Source organism: Gigantopelta aegis, chromosome 12 (genome assembly GCF_016097555.1).
Source record: "Gigantopelta aegis isolate Gae_Host chromosome 12, Gae_host_genome, whole genome shotgun sequence".
In the NCBI taxonomy this organism is placed as follows: Eukaryota; Metazoa; Mollusca; class Gastropoda; order Neomphalida; family Peltospiridae; genus Gigantopelta; species Gigantopelta aegis.
The window spans coordinates 16,414,232-16,428,773 of NC_054710.1; the positions used below are offsets into that span (position 1 = coordinate 16,414,232).

Below are 14,542 nucleotides of genomic sequence, written 5' to 3' on the forward strand. Positions count from 1 at the left end.
AGGCCATCGGTCTACAGGCTGGTAGGTACTGGGTTCGGATTCCAGTCGAGGCATGGGATTTTTAATCCAGATATCGACTCCAAACCTTGAGTGAGTGCTCCGCAAGACTCAATGGGTAGGTGTAAACCACTTGCACCGACCAGTGATCCATAACTGGTTCAACAAAGGCCATGGTTTGTGCTATCCTGCCTGTGGGAAGCGCAAATAAAAGATCCCTTGCTGCTAATCGGAAGAGTAGCCCATGTAGTGGCGACAGCGGGTTTCCTCTTAGAATCTGTGTGGTCCTTAACCATATGTCCGACGCCATATAACCGTAAAATAAAAGTGTTGAGTGTGTCGTTAAATAAAACATTTCTTTCTTTAATCCGAATCAAAGAACAGGCCTGGCCGAACAGTTTCATCGACTGCGGTGCGACAAAATTGTTGAGGAAACACTATCACAGATCGAATTGCAATGGAAGTCGTTAATGTTTATAAGTGGAAAACAACGAGTGTTTGTTTATCACCATCGATTTACCTGCAATACAGTGGTAAAAACGACATTTATTAATTGTTACGGCTATCAATGCGTATGCTTCTCCATGACAAGCTTTTCTTTTAGTCGCGAAAGATTAGGATAGTGAGAAATTTCCTCCCATCATTTGGAGCATTGCTGAAACTTCAATATATTGTTTACAACGGGCCTTTCCTTTTTAAATACTAATACGAAAAGGGAATAGAATATCAAAATTAGATTAAAAATCACACAGGGGTAATGGAATGATACAAGCAGAAGCTTTTACCCTTGATAGCCACTGGTCACAAATATTCCAGATGACTTTGCAGCATCTGAGCTAGCCCGAGTACTCTGACTGTAAGAGAGCTAGACGGACATTTGGACATAAACACGCTCTCATTACAGTCAGAGACCAACCTATGTCTTTTTTTGGCAATTCCTGACTACCAAACGGTAGGCAACGAAATACCACAACAATCCTATGTTTGACGTCAAATACCTTTACATCAATCATTTTCGAGTTAAGTGATACAAAAAAATCCACATATTAATCACTAATGCACATACTACAGAAAGAAACCCGACAGCACCCACATTCAGCTACGCTTCGTGACACTCCGTCGCAACAATTGCAAAGCTCGGCGATCTATTTCGAGACGTAGACCACGTGATCGCGCACTGGGCGATTCCGCCTTGTGCAGCAGTTACAGGGGCCGTCTCATATCAAGCGAAGTTACAACATGGAAGAGTTGGCTAATGCCGTTTTGGATGAATTTGGATTTCATTATGTCATTAAACCAAAACAATTACACATTATTGATTCCATTTTGAATTTGAAGGATACATTTGGGGTGTTATCGACAGGATACGGCAAAAGTATGTGCTACGTACTGCCTCCTCTTATGAGATGACCCCTGTAACTGCTGCACAAGGCGGAATCGCCCAGTCTCGAAATAGATCGCCGAGCTTTGTAATTGTTGCGACGGAGTGTCACGAAGCGTAGCTGAATGTGGGTGCTGTCGGGTTTCTTTCTGTAGTATGTGCATTAGTGATTAATATGTGGATTTTTTTGTATCACTTAACTCGAAAATGATTGATGTAAAGGTATTTGACGTCAAACATAGGATTGTTGTGGTATTAGAGCGGGACTCGTTGCCTACCGTTTGGTAGTCAGGAATTGCCAAAAAAAGACATAGGTTGGTCTCTGACTGTAATGAGAGCGTGTTTATGTCCAAATGTCCGTCTAGCTCTCTTACAGTCAGAGTACTCGGGCTACATCTGAGCATGTTATTAAAATTGTTAAGGTCGACAACATTCACTCCTGCCAACGTTGTTTTGTTTCACTAGCCCTAATTATTATCAGTATTTATAATGTTTTTTATACGTGACAGTGCCAAAGTAAAGTCCTACCGCAATTTTGCACTGGAATTTTTCCAGCATTATTAAAACTGAAATGTCACTGTTTAATTTATAGTTATTGTAAGAAGATGTAAAGTGACGTCATTCAAATTTGAAATTGGCATATTATTACACTGCTTCGCCACGTTAATATAAAAACTGGTCTACTAACCTTGACTCCTGTCAAAATTCTATAACAAGCAGACGTTGTTTACAGGTCAGTCTGTATGTTTTTATTTTTCATAATTCTGGACAACATATTAAGCTAAGTTTTAAACGATAACAGAAATAAAAATGTCAAATATACATTAAAAAAAATACCATTGGGACATATTTTATTTATGGTGTATGAAACCAAAACAAGGGTGCGAAGAGTGTTATCAACCTTAGTATTATTACGATTTGATAAAAACTTTATTTTATTGCATATTACACTTTGACAGTTGTTTATTTCTTTTATTTAGAAAATTTGACCAGTCTTATAGAGACTGCTCACTTAGGTTTTGGGCCTTTCCATGGTATTTGGTCCATGGTTGTGGAAATTTCAAAATGATCTGTTAAACTAAGATTTTATTATAACTTAAAGTTAACACCCTTAAGCACATACAAATATACTTTTATTGCCAATTTACTTTATGTTTTATGGGTTTTAATGACGCTTTTATTGGAAATTGTTTTTTTTTGTAAGCCAGAACATGACATTTGTTTTTTGGTAATATTTCATTAATGTTATGTCAAATTTAAAAATTAGGTATCACTATCAGGACATCACATTTAAAATATACTACATATAAAAATACTACTTTGCCTTCTTTCATATCATAATTAGTATATTAAATTATTTTTCAAAATATATAATGTCACGTCCTGGCTGATTTGACATATAAAAGTTAGTTTTATTTAAAAACTGTTTTTCAGAAATAAAAATCCTTTTTAATCCTCCTCCTTCTCAATGTTCCAAGTATAAATAAAAGGTATAATGATGACTGGTTGTATTAAATGATTAAAATAACTACCTCAAACTTTGAGCCAGGACGTGACATTGAGCCAGGACGTGACATTCAAGATGGCAAGTTAAATTTAGTAAAGATTAAAAATGTATTAAATCTCTCTATATAAAGAAATTGGCAAAACTGACTAGATAATGCACATGTACATAAAAGAAATTACTTTTATTTTCGATATTTTTGCTTTCACCATTAAGAATCAGAAACAGAGAAAGTGGACGTTCGGGGGAGCATGTTTGAATATTTAACGTGGATTTATGTAGATAAAAAAAATACTATGATAAAAAAAATACTATTATCAATTCTAAGCTTCTATGTTTTCACCAAACAGTGAATTATTGATAATTACCAATTTAAGGAATATTGTATTTATATTAAATTTTCCATTTTGTACACATACAATAAATATTGTGTCAAAGAATTGTTCAAATAGAATGTTCTGCTAAAATCTTAAGTTTATTCCTTGGCAGATACGGGTATCCAAACATGAATTAGAATACATAAACCAACATTCCTCCAGTGAAAGATGTAATTGGTAAAGATACATGTTGATCATAAAACTTGGGTTGGAGGAATTCAAATCAATTGTGTTGTTGAGATTTTTGCTATTGTCAACCATCAACAGTTTATATTAATATACATTGTTGACAGTTTGGCCTATCGGATAATGATAAACAGAAAGAAGAAACTGTCCAAAACCTAATTTCTGTACTGACGGGGGTTCATATTTTGAATTCCGTTTAAATCAGATAATTAGAAAAATACCAGCAAAAGGCAAAATATAATATATTTTAATTCTAAAACGTGGTAAATTGCAAACAAGAATTCTTCAGAATTAAATGTCTTGCCTACCATAAACTTATTCAGTGTCATTGATAGTGCATCTGTAGATATCCATCTCAATGCATATTAAAAATGTTTTTAAAACTTTAAAAAATCAAACTTCAAAAAATTAAATTAAAATTTTTAAATAATAAAATTGAAAAACAAATTTTGACTTGCATTGAGGAGTAAATATCATTGCTTTCATAAAGTAAGTGTTTCATTAGTAGTATTTGATATACATATCATTTATTAGTTGTATAAGTGAACTGGACAAAAAGTCACGTCCTGGCTCGTTGGATCCTGGCTTGTACTGAAATTTTAAAAAGTAAATGTTACATCATAAAGAATATTTTTTTAGTAAATTGCTATATGGCATTTAGAAATAGACTGGATATTGTGTTAAACAGTGTATTTCAATAAGCAAACCTTCTACTAGGAGAGCAGAGTTTTGGAATTTACTGCAATGTTAAAAAAGTCATGTCCATTTTCATCACGTCCTGGCACATTTTACTTTTCATTTTATAAGTCAATTTTTTTTACAAAAAACAAAATTAGGCCTGACATGCTAATACTACTATATGTAATGAGCCTATAAATGATAAAACTGCATTTCCATTTAGAAAGGACTTAGTTAAGGAGATCATAAGAGTCAGAATGTCACGTCCTGGCGTAAATCATTACCACGGAATGGCCCTTTTATCTAATTAAAGTTACATTCTCTGGTTACCATATTATAACATCATGTACAAATGTGAAATACAAGCTCAAATGCACTTTTAAAAAAGTCGTGTGTGTTCGCTATGAACGGAGATCCTGAAAGGTATACGCTTGATTCGTTGCCTGTGCCGCCATAGCTCGGCAAAGCACAAACAACAGCCTGTTGTCAGTTTCAGTTAACAGGTGCGTTTGCCGATTTCAAATTGTAGGGTTCATCTAAAAAAATTAAAAGAGAAATCTTGCGCTGTATGAAGAACGTTTGGTTGAGGATACGGTACTAGAGTCATTAGTTAAAACCGGTTTGATCTTGACAGCGTATTATCGACAGTCGTACCATCCTATTTCAGAATTGATATTTTATAAAGTGTTAGTAGAACTTTCAAAGTTTAGTTTGTATACTAGTAACACATTAATCATGTATATATTTTTAAAATAAAATATACTAAAGTAGACAATGAATGTTTTCCCTTCTTAATTTCACGTGTTAAAATCGACAAATTCAAATAAATATTATTTTGTTTGGAAAGGGTAAAGTTGTGTGGGGGGTGGGGGGTGTTTAATGACATCAAAGATAAAGCATATTGATTTAATAATCATCCGACCCCATACAACCGTAAATAAAATGTGTTGAGTGCGTCGTTAAATAAAACATATCCTATCCTTCCTTCCATCTGCTGTTGGATGTATAACATTTGGTAATTTTGACATATAATCTTAGAGAGGAATCGGGTGCATATGCAGGGGGATGGTATTGGAGGTCGAAACCCTTACTTGCCCAAGCTTAAAAAAAATTGAAATGTAATTTTTTTGGGAGCATGGCCCCATATAAACGTTGCTCAACACAGTCTATAACCCCAACCCCGCTGAAATCCCTTCACACGCGCCTTGGAAACCCGCAACATTTTTTTTAGAAAGGGATTGTTTATATGTACCATCCCACAGACAGGATATCACATACCATGGTCTTTTTGTATACCGGCTGATGGGGATCAATCCTAGACTGAACACACATTTCCAAAAAACACCTTTTTAGGTCTAAGTAATGAATAAAAATAACATATAGTCTTGAAAAATGTTATGTAAATCGAACACAGTTTTAATAATAATATTATGAATCAATCAACCGTGTCAACATTTGACTCATGCTTATCCGTTCAAGGTTCAAGCATGACTGTCTTGGGTATATTCTCCGAGATTACCTGGTGGATGTGTCCAGGGCAGTGGGAAACAATATTATGCTAAATATCTTTATGTCATAGACAGGGCTAGCCAAAAGTACTCATCCGCTCACCCCAGATGAGTAAATATTGCAATTCAGTTGTCCGCCGGGCAACCAAAATTTATGAACACAAACTGCCTCTTTATCCCTTTTGTAGCCTACACTTGCCATTTTTGCAATTCCGTAGTCTGCAACAAGGGTTGTCCACCATTTCAAAACTTGGCCAAGATCGCGAGGCCGTTCACAGACTTTGATTGGTTGTGCAAGTAGAAAAAAGTTTCTCATTCAGTTTGTGGTACCATGTCGATAGCGTGTTGGTAAAATCACGAAACCGAACTTTTGTTTCCTATAATTATTTTATCGAGCAATCTAATTAAAATTAGCTCCACTATTACATGTGGATCTAACACCAGCCAGTTGGAGCTCATGTCCACCAATCAAAACCTTACTTGCCGAATCCTGCCAGTGATTTAAAAATAATTTGAAAACATTCCGAATTATCCTGAGGGTATACGACATGTTTCGTGTGAATTACGAATGCTTTAAAACATGTTTTATTTTATAAAATAAGTAATTTGTAATGTAAAACTGAAGACTGATTTAGTTTTTTTTTTATATAAATAAATAAATAATTTTTAATGTAAAATTGAAGACTGATAACCCACCCCGTACGTATTGGTGTGGTTCGCTGTACTGTGGCCACTAAAATAGACTTGCCCGATATTTTTAGAATTTGTATGCTCCCAAATAACGTTATAAAAGGCGAAGTGTGATTGGTCAATATTTAAATTATTATTTACAGACGAAATGTTACCTGGACATTGGGGACTACGCAGTGTTGTTAGTTTTAAATCACTGGCAGGATTCTGCAAGTAAGGTTTTGATTGGTGGACATGAGCTCCAACTGGCTGGTGTTAGATCCACATGTAATAGTGGAGCTAATTTTAATTAGATTGTTTATCGAGTACCGGTACTGGCCTGGTGCTTATAAAACTTTCTGCACCTTATTAAAATGGATAAGTTGGGCGGGACGTAGCCCAGTGATAAAGTGGGCCCATTGGGCTATTTCTCATTCCAGCCAGTGCTCCACAACTGGTGTAACAAAGGCCGTGGTATGTACTGTCCTGTGTGGGATGGTGCATATAAAAGATCCCTTGCTGCTAATTGAAAAGAGTATCCCATGAAGTGCCGACAGCGGATTTCCTCTCTCGATATCTGTGTGGTCCTTAACCATGTCTAACGCTGTATAACCATCAATATTTTATTTAAATGTAACCAAATTAACAGTTTACACAAAATATTTTTAGTTACACGATTTATTTTATTTAAATGTAACCAAATTAATGGGTTACACAAATTATTTTCATTTAACCCATTTCATTTTATTTAACCGATTATAAAATATATATTTTTGTGATTAGTGAAGGTAATTATTAAATTTGGTAAAGCAAAACTATCTAATTGGGTGAACGTCCATGTAAACAAACAATCCTTTTGAGTTTTCAAAGGCCTCCCCCCCCCCCCACCCCACACACACATACATACATGCAACACACATCTACAAGCATGCATAAACAAACACATACATGTATATCTATACTAGGTAATGATGTTCTTTTTTTTTCCAGATTATTCCTTAGATGTGTGCTTTGATGAAACTAAAGTGATACAACCCCAGATGTTGTATATGTATAATGACTTGGGCAGCATCAAATCAAAGGGAAGCAACCCCTGCGTATTATGATGACTTCGACAGCCAATAATCAAAGAGAATCAACTCCTGCTAATTTTCATGCCTTGGGTGGCCAACTAATCGAAGAGAAAAATAACTGCTTATTATACCAACATCAGCAAAGAACTAATCAAAGGGAAACAACCCCATCTGATGTATGAGAACTTGGACAGCCAACTAATGAAAGGGAAACAACTCTTAACTGATGTAGGACGTCAATGACAGCCAACTAATCAAAGGGAAACAACTCTTAACTGATATAGGACCTCAAGGACAGCCAACTAATCAAAGGGAAACAACTCTTAACTGATGTAGGACGTCAAGGACAGCCAACTAATCAAAGGGAAACAACTCTTAACTGATATAGGACCCCAAGGACAGCCAACTAATCAAAGGGAAACAACTCTTAACAACGCCATCTGTTTAAAGGTATCTCTGTGTTAACACCAATAACCTACTGAGAGGCCAGCTAATGTTTGTTTGGACTTTGACAATTAAAGGGATGTAACTCGAGCTTATGGAAGCCTTCCGATAACAGCTTGTAGAGTTTTAGGACAAACTGCAGCCAATATAAATACTTAACAAAATGCAAGATAAACAGCAAAACTAAATTTCACTTCAACATATTTTTTGTGCTTATATCCAATTATGGTTCAAGCACGCTGTCTTGGGCACACACCTCAGCTATCTGGGTTGTGGGTTAGTTGTTAGTTTGTCAGTGGTTAGAGAGAAAGAAGAGGGTGTAGTGGCCTTACACCTACCCATTGAGCCTTTAAGAACTTGCTCTGGGTTGGAGCCGGCACCGGGCTGGGCTGGGCTGAGAACCCTGGTACCTACCAGTCTGCAGTCCGATGGCTTAACCACTGCGCCACTGAGGCCGGTAACTATATCATGGGCACACACCTCAGCTATCTGGGCTGTCTGTCCAGGACAGGGAGTTCGTTGTTAGTGATTAGTGAGAAGTGATTTGCAAGACATTTCCTGAACATGTAACATGGAAATGAAGGGTGCAGATTTCCCAGCATTGCCTCATGGTAATTTGGTATCTGTAAAAAGAAGAAAGATGTATGCTGTTAAACATCAATTCTGACCATGGGTTGGCAGTTAGCTCTGACATCGACCAGACAATGGACCAGCTAGACACCTTTATTGACATCCTGACAGCAAAAACTCTGTATGCACAGAGATTTCAGACCCCATCAGGACCCATGCCAGTTGGGACAATCATAAAACCTCAACCCAGCTTGGGACAGGATGGAGAATCTCCAAAGTACATCTCGGTTCACCATGCCAACAAAGAACTTGCATCGTCTGCACATCACACAGGCGAACCGCTATCTGATTCGGTTCACCATGTCAACAAAGAACTTGCATCTTCTGCACATCACACAGGTGAATCATCATCTGATTCTTCTCGGTACAGAGTCCAGCAATCCAGTTCTTCTTCCACCTGTACAAAACTGAGACCTGCACTCACTGCCTCACACTCAGCTCTGAACACTGTTTCTTCTGTTTACCACCCTGAGCTGCAATCATTGTTTTCTTCTCACAGTGCCAATCTGAAACGTTCACCGTCTGATAGGCGGTCGGATCAGTATCCTGTTTCCATTGGTCATCTCACAAAGCTGGCACCACAATCAAGTTGTCTACCTCAAACGGCTAATCCCAGTGTGCTGAAACAATTTTGTTACAGAAATACTGTTCCAAGAACAACCTGTCCAGCTCCACAAAATGTTACATCTGTGGAACCATCAGCATATTCGAAAAACAATTTCAGTCAACGCACTGGACAGGGTTTAGTCATTGACACAGCAGATTTATCAAAAGGAAATCAAGGTGACGGACATGGGTTAGTTAATCAGACATCAGGATCGTCACAGTATATATTAGATTTAACTAGAAGTGAGAGTGAGAGGCCAGTTGGCACACATAGTAAAGATGTGGACTACACATCAAGGAATTCAGACTGTGTTCGTGCTGCAGAGCAAACTTCATGTAACTCACATGAGTCCAGCAATATGTTGCTTCGTGCTGCTGCCTCCACGACTTGCACATCAGGTGCCTCACATTACAGAACCAGTAGCACTGTGGGTGATGGACAGATGCCCGTGGAAAAACAGTATTCTGGTTCAGAAAGGCTTGTTACATGTGGAAATCAAGCACCTAAGCAAATGCACTCTTCTTACACTGTATCAAACTTGGTTCGAAGTGATGAACAAACATCTGCTAATGCAATGACTTCTAACTGTGCACCAGAAGTGTTGAATTCTAATAATGTACGAAATGTACATGTGTCTACACAAACGGGCAGTTTGTGTGTTGATAAAAACCATGGTAGTATTAATAATAAGCATCATTCTGCTGGGAAGCTGGGGTATTTGCATTCTAGCACAGATTTGTCCAAATATAGGAAGTTAACCTCCAAACAATTAGACTATGAAAGAAAAGTACTAAGAAAAGACTTGTGTGTGGTTGATAGGTCACAAACAGCTAGTAGGCCCGTTGTATCCAAAGAGATTGGTTCTATACATTGTCTGTCAGGTATGCCTGGTGGATATTCTAATTCACGTGAATCGGCCGTTGCAGATCCTCCAAAAGAAAAGGATGTACTCAGAAGGACTACAACTACAGACAAAAACAGAAAACAAGTTATACATGTTGAAAGTGCAGGAAAGCAACTGGATCGGGGCCGTGCAAGCTCGGTTATTATCTGTCCAACTGCTATAAAGAAAGGGAAAGTAGTTCCTCCAAATGTGACAAAGAATGTCGTTGAGAGGCCTCCTCATCTGCAAGGACCTTTAGCTCAGCTTAGCATGCGGCAGATCATACAGAATGCGGCTCTTGGCCAGTACCAGAAAAAGGTTTTCAATCCAGGGTTCAGTGTGGGTTCTTGTGACAGCTGTGCAATAGATCCTTTATTAATGAGACCGGCACAAATCCAGGAGCAGTCGGTTTTGTATAATCGATCCGTGATTCATTCTTTACCCCAAAGCGAAAGGCCATCGCATACCAACACTGATTATTTGTCACCTTCACCTTTAGCCTTGCATGTACCTTGGTCATCACTGCACAGCGGTTCGTTTGATAAGGGAAGCAGTCGTGTAGAGATGGCAAGGACACCCTCAGCCATAGCGTTACAGGAAGCACAGTTACGGCTATACAGAGGTTTACCCGACGAGGGCTTCCTAGATAGGCTCAACCCTAGTGGAACTAATCTAATGCTAGAAGAACAGCTACAGCTGCACAGAGATGTGCCTGATGTTGGCAGCTCTGGTGGATCACATTCACTAGTCAGTATAGAACATGTGCGCCCATTAGCACCTGTACAGGATCTACAGTCGTCTGCTCATAGCAGTGTGTCTACTAAAACTGGGGCACATCTGACCAGGTTGGTAAATGCTGATTTGGTTCGCCCATCGCCGATCTTAGCCACGCCAGAATCTCAGGTATTGCTTCCTGTACCTCATCCTGAGAACAGTGGAGCATTTCTACCAAGGCTGGCTTCGCGGAACTTTGAAAACGAACAGATTCTGATGTCCCCGCCATACAGACCATTTTCTGTGTCTTCTTTTATGAGCTTTGATGCACACATGGAACATTCGCCACAGGTTACGTACAATGATTTACAGATGAGCATCTTCGGAGAAAGGCTTGACCCTTTTTTGGAGCAGTTCTTTGTGGACCATTACAATGAATGTAACAGTGTTGTGATGGCAACTCATGGGGCAAATACAAAGTCTGGAACATGTGATGTAAGTGCATCTGCTAAGTCTGCCAATAAGTGCACTAGAGTGGTGAATACCGAAGATTACCACCCAGCTGGTGAGTCTGTAGATTTAGACAGTTCCAGTGATCAGCCTGTCTGTAAGGAGTTACAGCCTGCAACATTACCTCATGTAGAGAATGAAACATCAGATTACCACCCAGCTGGTGAGTCTGTAGATTTAAACAGTTCCAGTGATCAGCCTGTCTGTAAGGAGTTACAGCCTCCAACATTACCTCGTGTAGAGAATGAAACATCAGAAAAAAGGTCACAGGAGAGTTCTAGTGCATCCATCAAGTCAAGTGAGAGTGATTTACCCATGTCAACAAATTCTAAAAATCAATCAGAATTTGTGGACAGGGGGACATCAGAACTGACCCAGAGTAGAGAAAGATTTTGTAATATTAGTGGTGCTCCAGTTGTTCGGGAGGTTTCTCTGGGTGTAGCTGAACGAACTGAGAAACCAGATGATATAATTATAACCCAGACACCTGAGAATCACAGCGTGTCTGGAGCTGATAATACGTCATCTATTCTTGATTCTTTGTTGAATGCCGATTCTGATAAAGATGCCTACAAATGTAGCCATTGTCCAAAAACGTTCAAAAATGAGTCTTCTCTGAGGAGTCACGAGGTGTCACATTCAGCAGAAAAACGTCACAGATGTGTCAGCTGTTTCAGAAGTTACAAGGATTCCAGCTCCCTCAAAAGACACACGCGAGTTCACTCTGGGAAACGTGACCACAAATGTATTGTGTGTGGGAAGTCGTTCTTCGATTCGTATGCACTGGATAGCCATGTCCGGGTGCACACTAAAGAGAAGAGTCACGAGTGTTCCCAGTGTGGGAAATGTTTCTCTCATGCCAGTCAGCTGCAGGTTCATACATCGTGCCACACCGGACTTCGGCCTCATCAGTGTGGTACGTGTGGAAAACAGTTCAGCAAGTCGAGCAAGCTTCAAGTCCACCAGCGATCACACACGGGGGAGAAACCATTCTCCTGTGAAGTCTGCTCAAAGGCGTTCACGGTCTCAAGCAATCTGAAAGCTCACATGCGAACCCACACCGGACCAGCGACTCAACGATGTAACAGTTGTAAGAAAGTGTTCTTCAAGAAGGAGGACTTCAGTCATCACATGAAAACACATTGTAGTTTTATTTCTTACAGTTGTAATCTGTGTGACAAAAGATTTCTTGAACTGTCGAAGCTGGAAGATCATTATTCCACCCACACAGGAGAAACATGCTTTGAGTGTTCCGTTTGTGAGAAAAGTTTTAAGAAAGTCCATCAGTTGATTTCCCATCAAGCAGTTCATAAGAAGCCATCATTTTCATGTGAGGTTTGTCAAAAAGACTTCAGCTCTAAAGATGCTCTTGCGCATCATAAGAAAGTGCATCTAGAAAACTCGAATCACAGCAAACTAGTGGCAATAGATAAATCAAAATCGAAAGAACAACAACACAAGTGTGAAATATGTGACAAAGTATTTATCAGGTTCGTACATCTTCAGGAGCACCTTCACACTCACACTGGACAGAAACCAAATAAATGTACTTCATGTGGTCAAGGATTCTGCAGTCGCGGAGGACTCCGCAAACATGTTAGGAAGTGTCATAAAGAAAAGAGTCCTACTGTTAAGAGAACTACTCAAGGGTTATGTAAACATATTTGTGATTTGTGTGGCAAACAATTTAAACAGCTTTGCCATTTGAAGGTGCACAAGCGAATTCATTTTGGAGAGAAGCCATATTTATGTGAATATTGTGGTAAACGATTTCTCGATTCAGGAATTCGAAATAGACACGTTAGGATCCACACTGGAGAAAAGCCACATCAGTGTTCTGTATGCACAAAATCATTCATAGATTCGGGAAGTCTACAGAAACATCTTGCGATGCACACAAAACCTAAACAACATATATGCAAGACTTGTGGGAAAGGATTTAATTTTCAGGGAGATTTGAAAGTCCATACACGGTCTCACTCGGGTGAAAAACCATTTAAGTGTGAATCTTGTGGAAAGGGTTTTGCCAAGTCGAGCAAGCTGGTTATTCACAGACGAACACACAGTGGAGTCAAACCCTATAGCTGTAAGGTTTGTAGCCGATCGTTCAGTGTCTCCAGCAACCTGCACACACACCTGAAGACTCACACCAACTTGAAGACGTTCAGTTGTTCCACCTGCTCGAGAGTGCTGTACAGCAAACAGGGGCTCGACCAACACGTGAGAGAGGCACATTCGTCCATCTCGATGATTCGCTGTTCACAGTGCGACAAGCTGTTCACTGACGAAGATCGTCTGAAAGAACACATGTTCGTACACACTAAGCTTAAACCGTTTTCCTGCTCACAGTGCGAGAAGTCCTTCGTGAGACTTCACAGTCTTCAGCAGCATGAGTCTCTTCATTCCACGGAGAAATCTCACCACTGCCAGAAATGTAATGCCTGTTTCCACAAGCAAGCAGATCTGCAGAAGCATATGCGTAGTCACAGGAACGACTCCTCTCCATGGTGTGAACAATGTGACATGTCTTTTCCAACGTCTAAGGATCTTCATGAACATTTCTGTAGTGTCCACGCCAAAGCTGGTGATTTCAAATGCAGTCACTGCAGTAAGCAATTCAGGCGCAGGGCAGACTTTGATGTGCACACGAGAACGCACACGGGACTGAAGTTGTTCAAATGTAACATCTGTAACAGAGGATTCTGTGGGAAAAGTGGTCTCAGAAAACACACCCTGGGGAAACACACCGTGCGTACATCAAACTGATTCGAAGAAGATGAAGACAATGAAGAAGAAGAAAACAACAACAAAAAAACCTCCACGACGAAACACTATGTGTACATTAATCTGACCTATAATAACAATAATTATAATAACAACAACAAAAACCTCCACGACGAAACACACTATGTGTACATTAAACTGACCTATTATAATAATAATTATAATAACAACAAAAAACCTCCACGACGAAACACACTGTGTACATTAGTCTGACCTATTATAATAACAATGATAACAACAACAAAAACCTCCACGACGAAACATACTATGTGTACATTACACTTACCTATTATAATAATAACGATAATAACAAACCAAGATTAGAACACAGTTGAATTTCTAGTCCAATGGGAGCTTCATATTTGGTCACGTGAAGTACATTTATATCCCGATAAAGTACTTCAGACATTCACTTTATAAGCGGTATTGCTGCACGAGATTTTGGCTCTGCTCTAAGACAGTTAGAGGACGAGAACAATACTTTATCGGCGTATAAAGGTAATGTCGCACGAGAAAACGCTCGGCTAACGCCTCGCCTTTGTCTCGTGCGACACTACCTTTATACGCCGATAAAGTATTGTTTCTCGTCCTCTTAAC

General features: G+C 39.0%; 1 protein-coding gene across 1 annotated transcript; it reads left to right on the plus strand.

Annotated features, from left to right (window-relative positions):
* Window positions 1–436: 436 nt before the first annotated feature.
* On the plus strand, window positions 437–14,524 carry LOC121386739. The gene is made up of 2 exons (XM_041517738.1): window positions 437–530; window positions 7,291–14,524. Exon 2 carries the CDS (start codon window positions 8,462–8,464, stop codon window positions 13,925–13,927), a length of 5,466 nt encoding a protein of 1,821 aa, XP_041373672.1. The 5' UTR covers window positions 437–530; window positions 7,291–8,461; the 3' UTR covers window positions 13,928–14,524.
* Window positions 14,525–14,542: the final 18 nt, after the last annotated feature.

Bases quoted from the DNA above. Each gene is read 5' to 3' on its own strand.
- LOC121386739 (XM_041517738.1), top strand. From the start codon at position 8,462: ATGCTGTTAAACATCAATTCTGACCATGGGTTGGCAGTTAGCTCTGAC.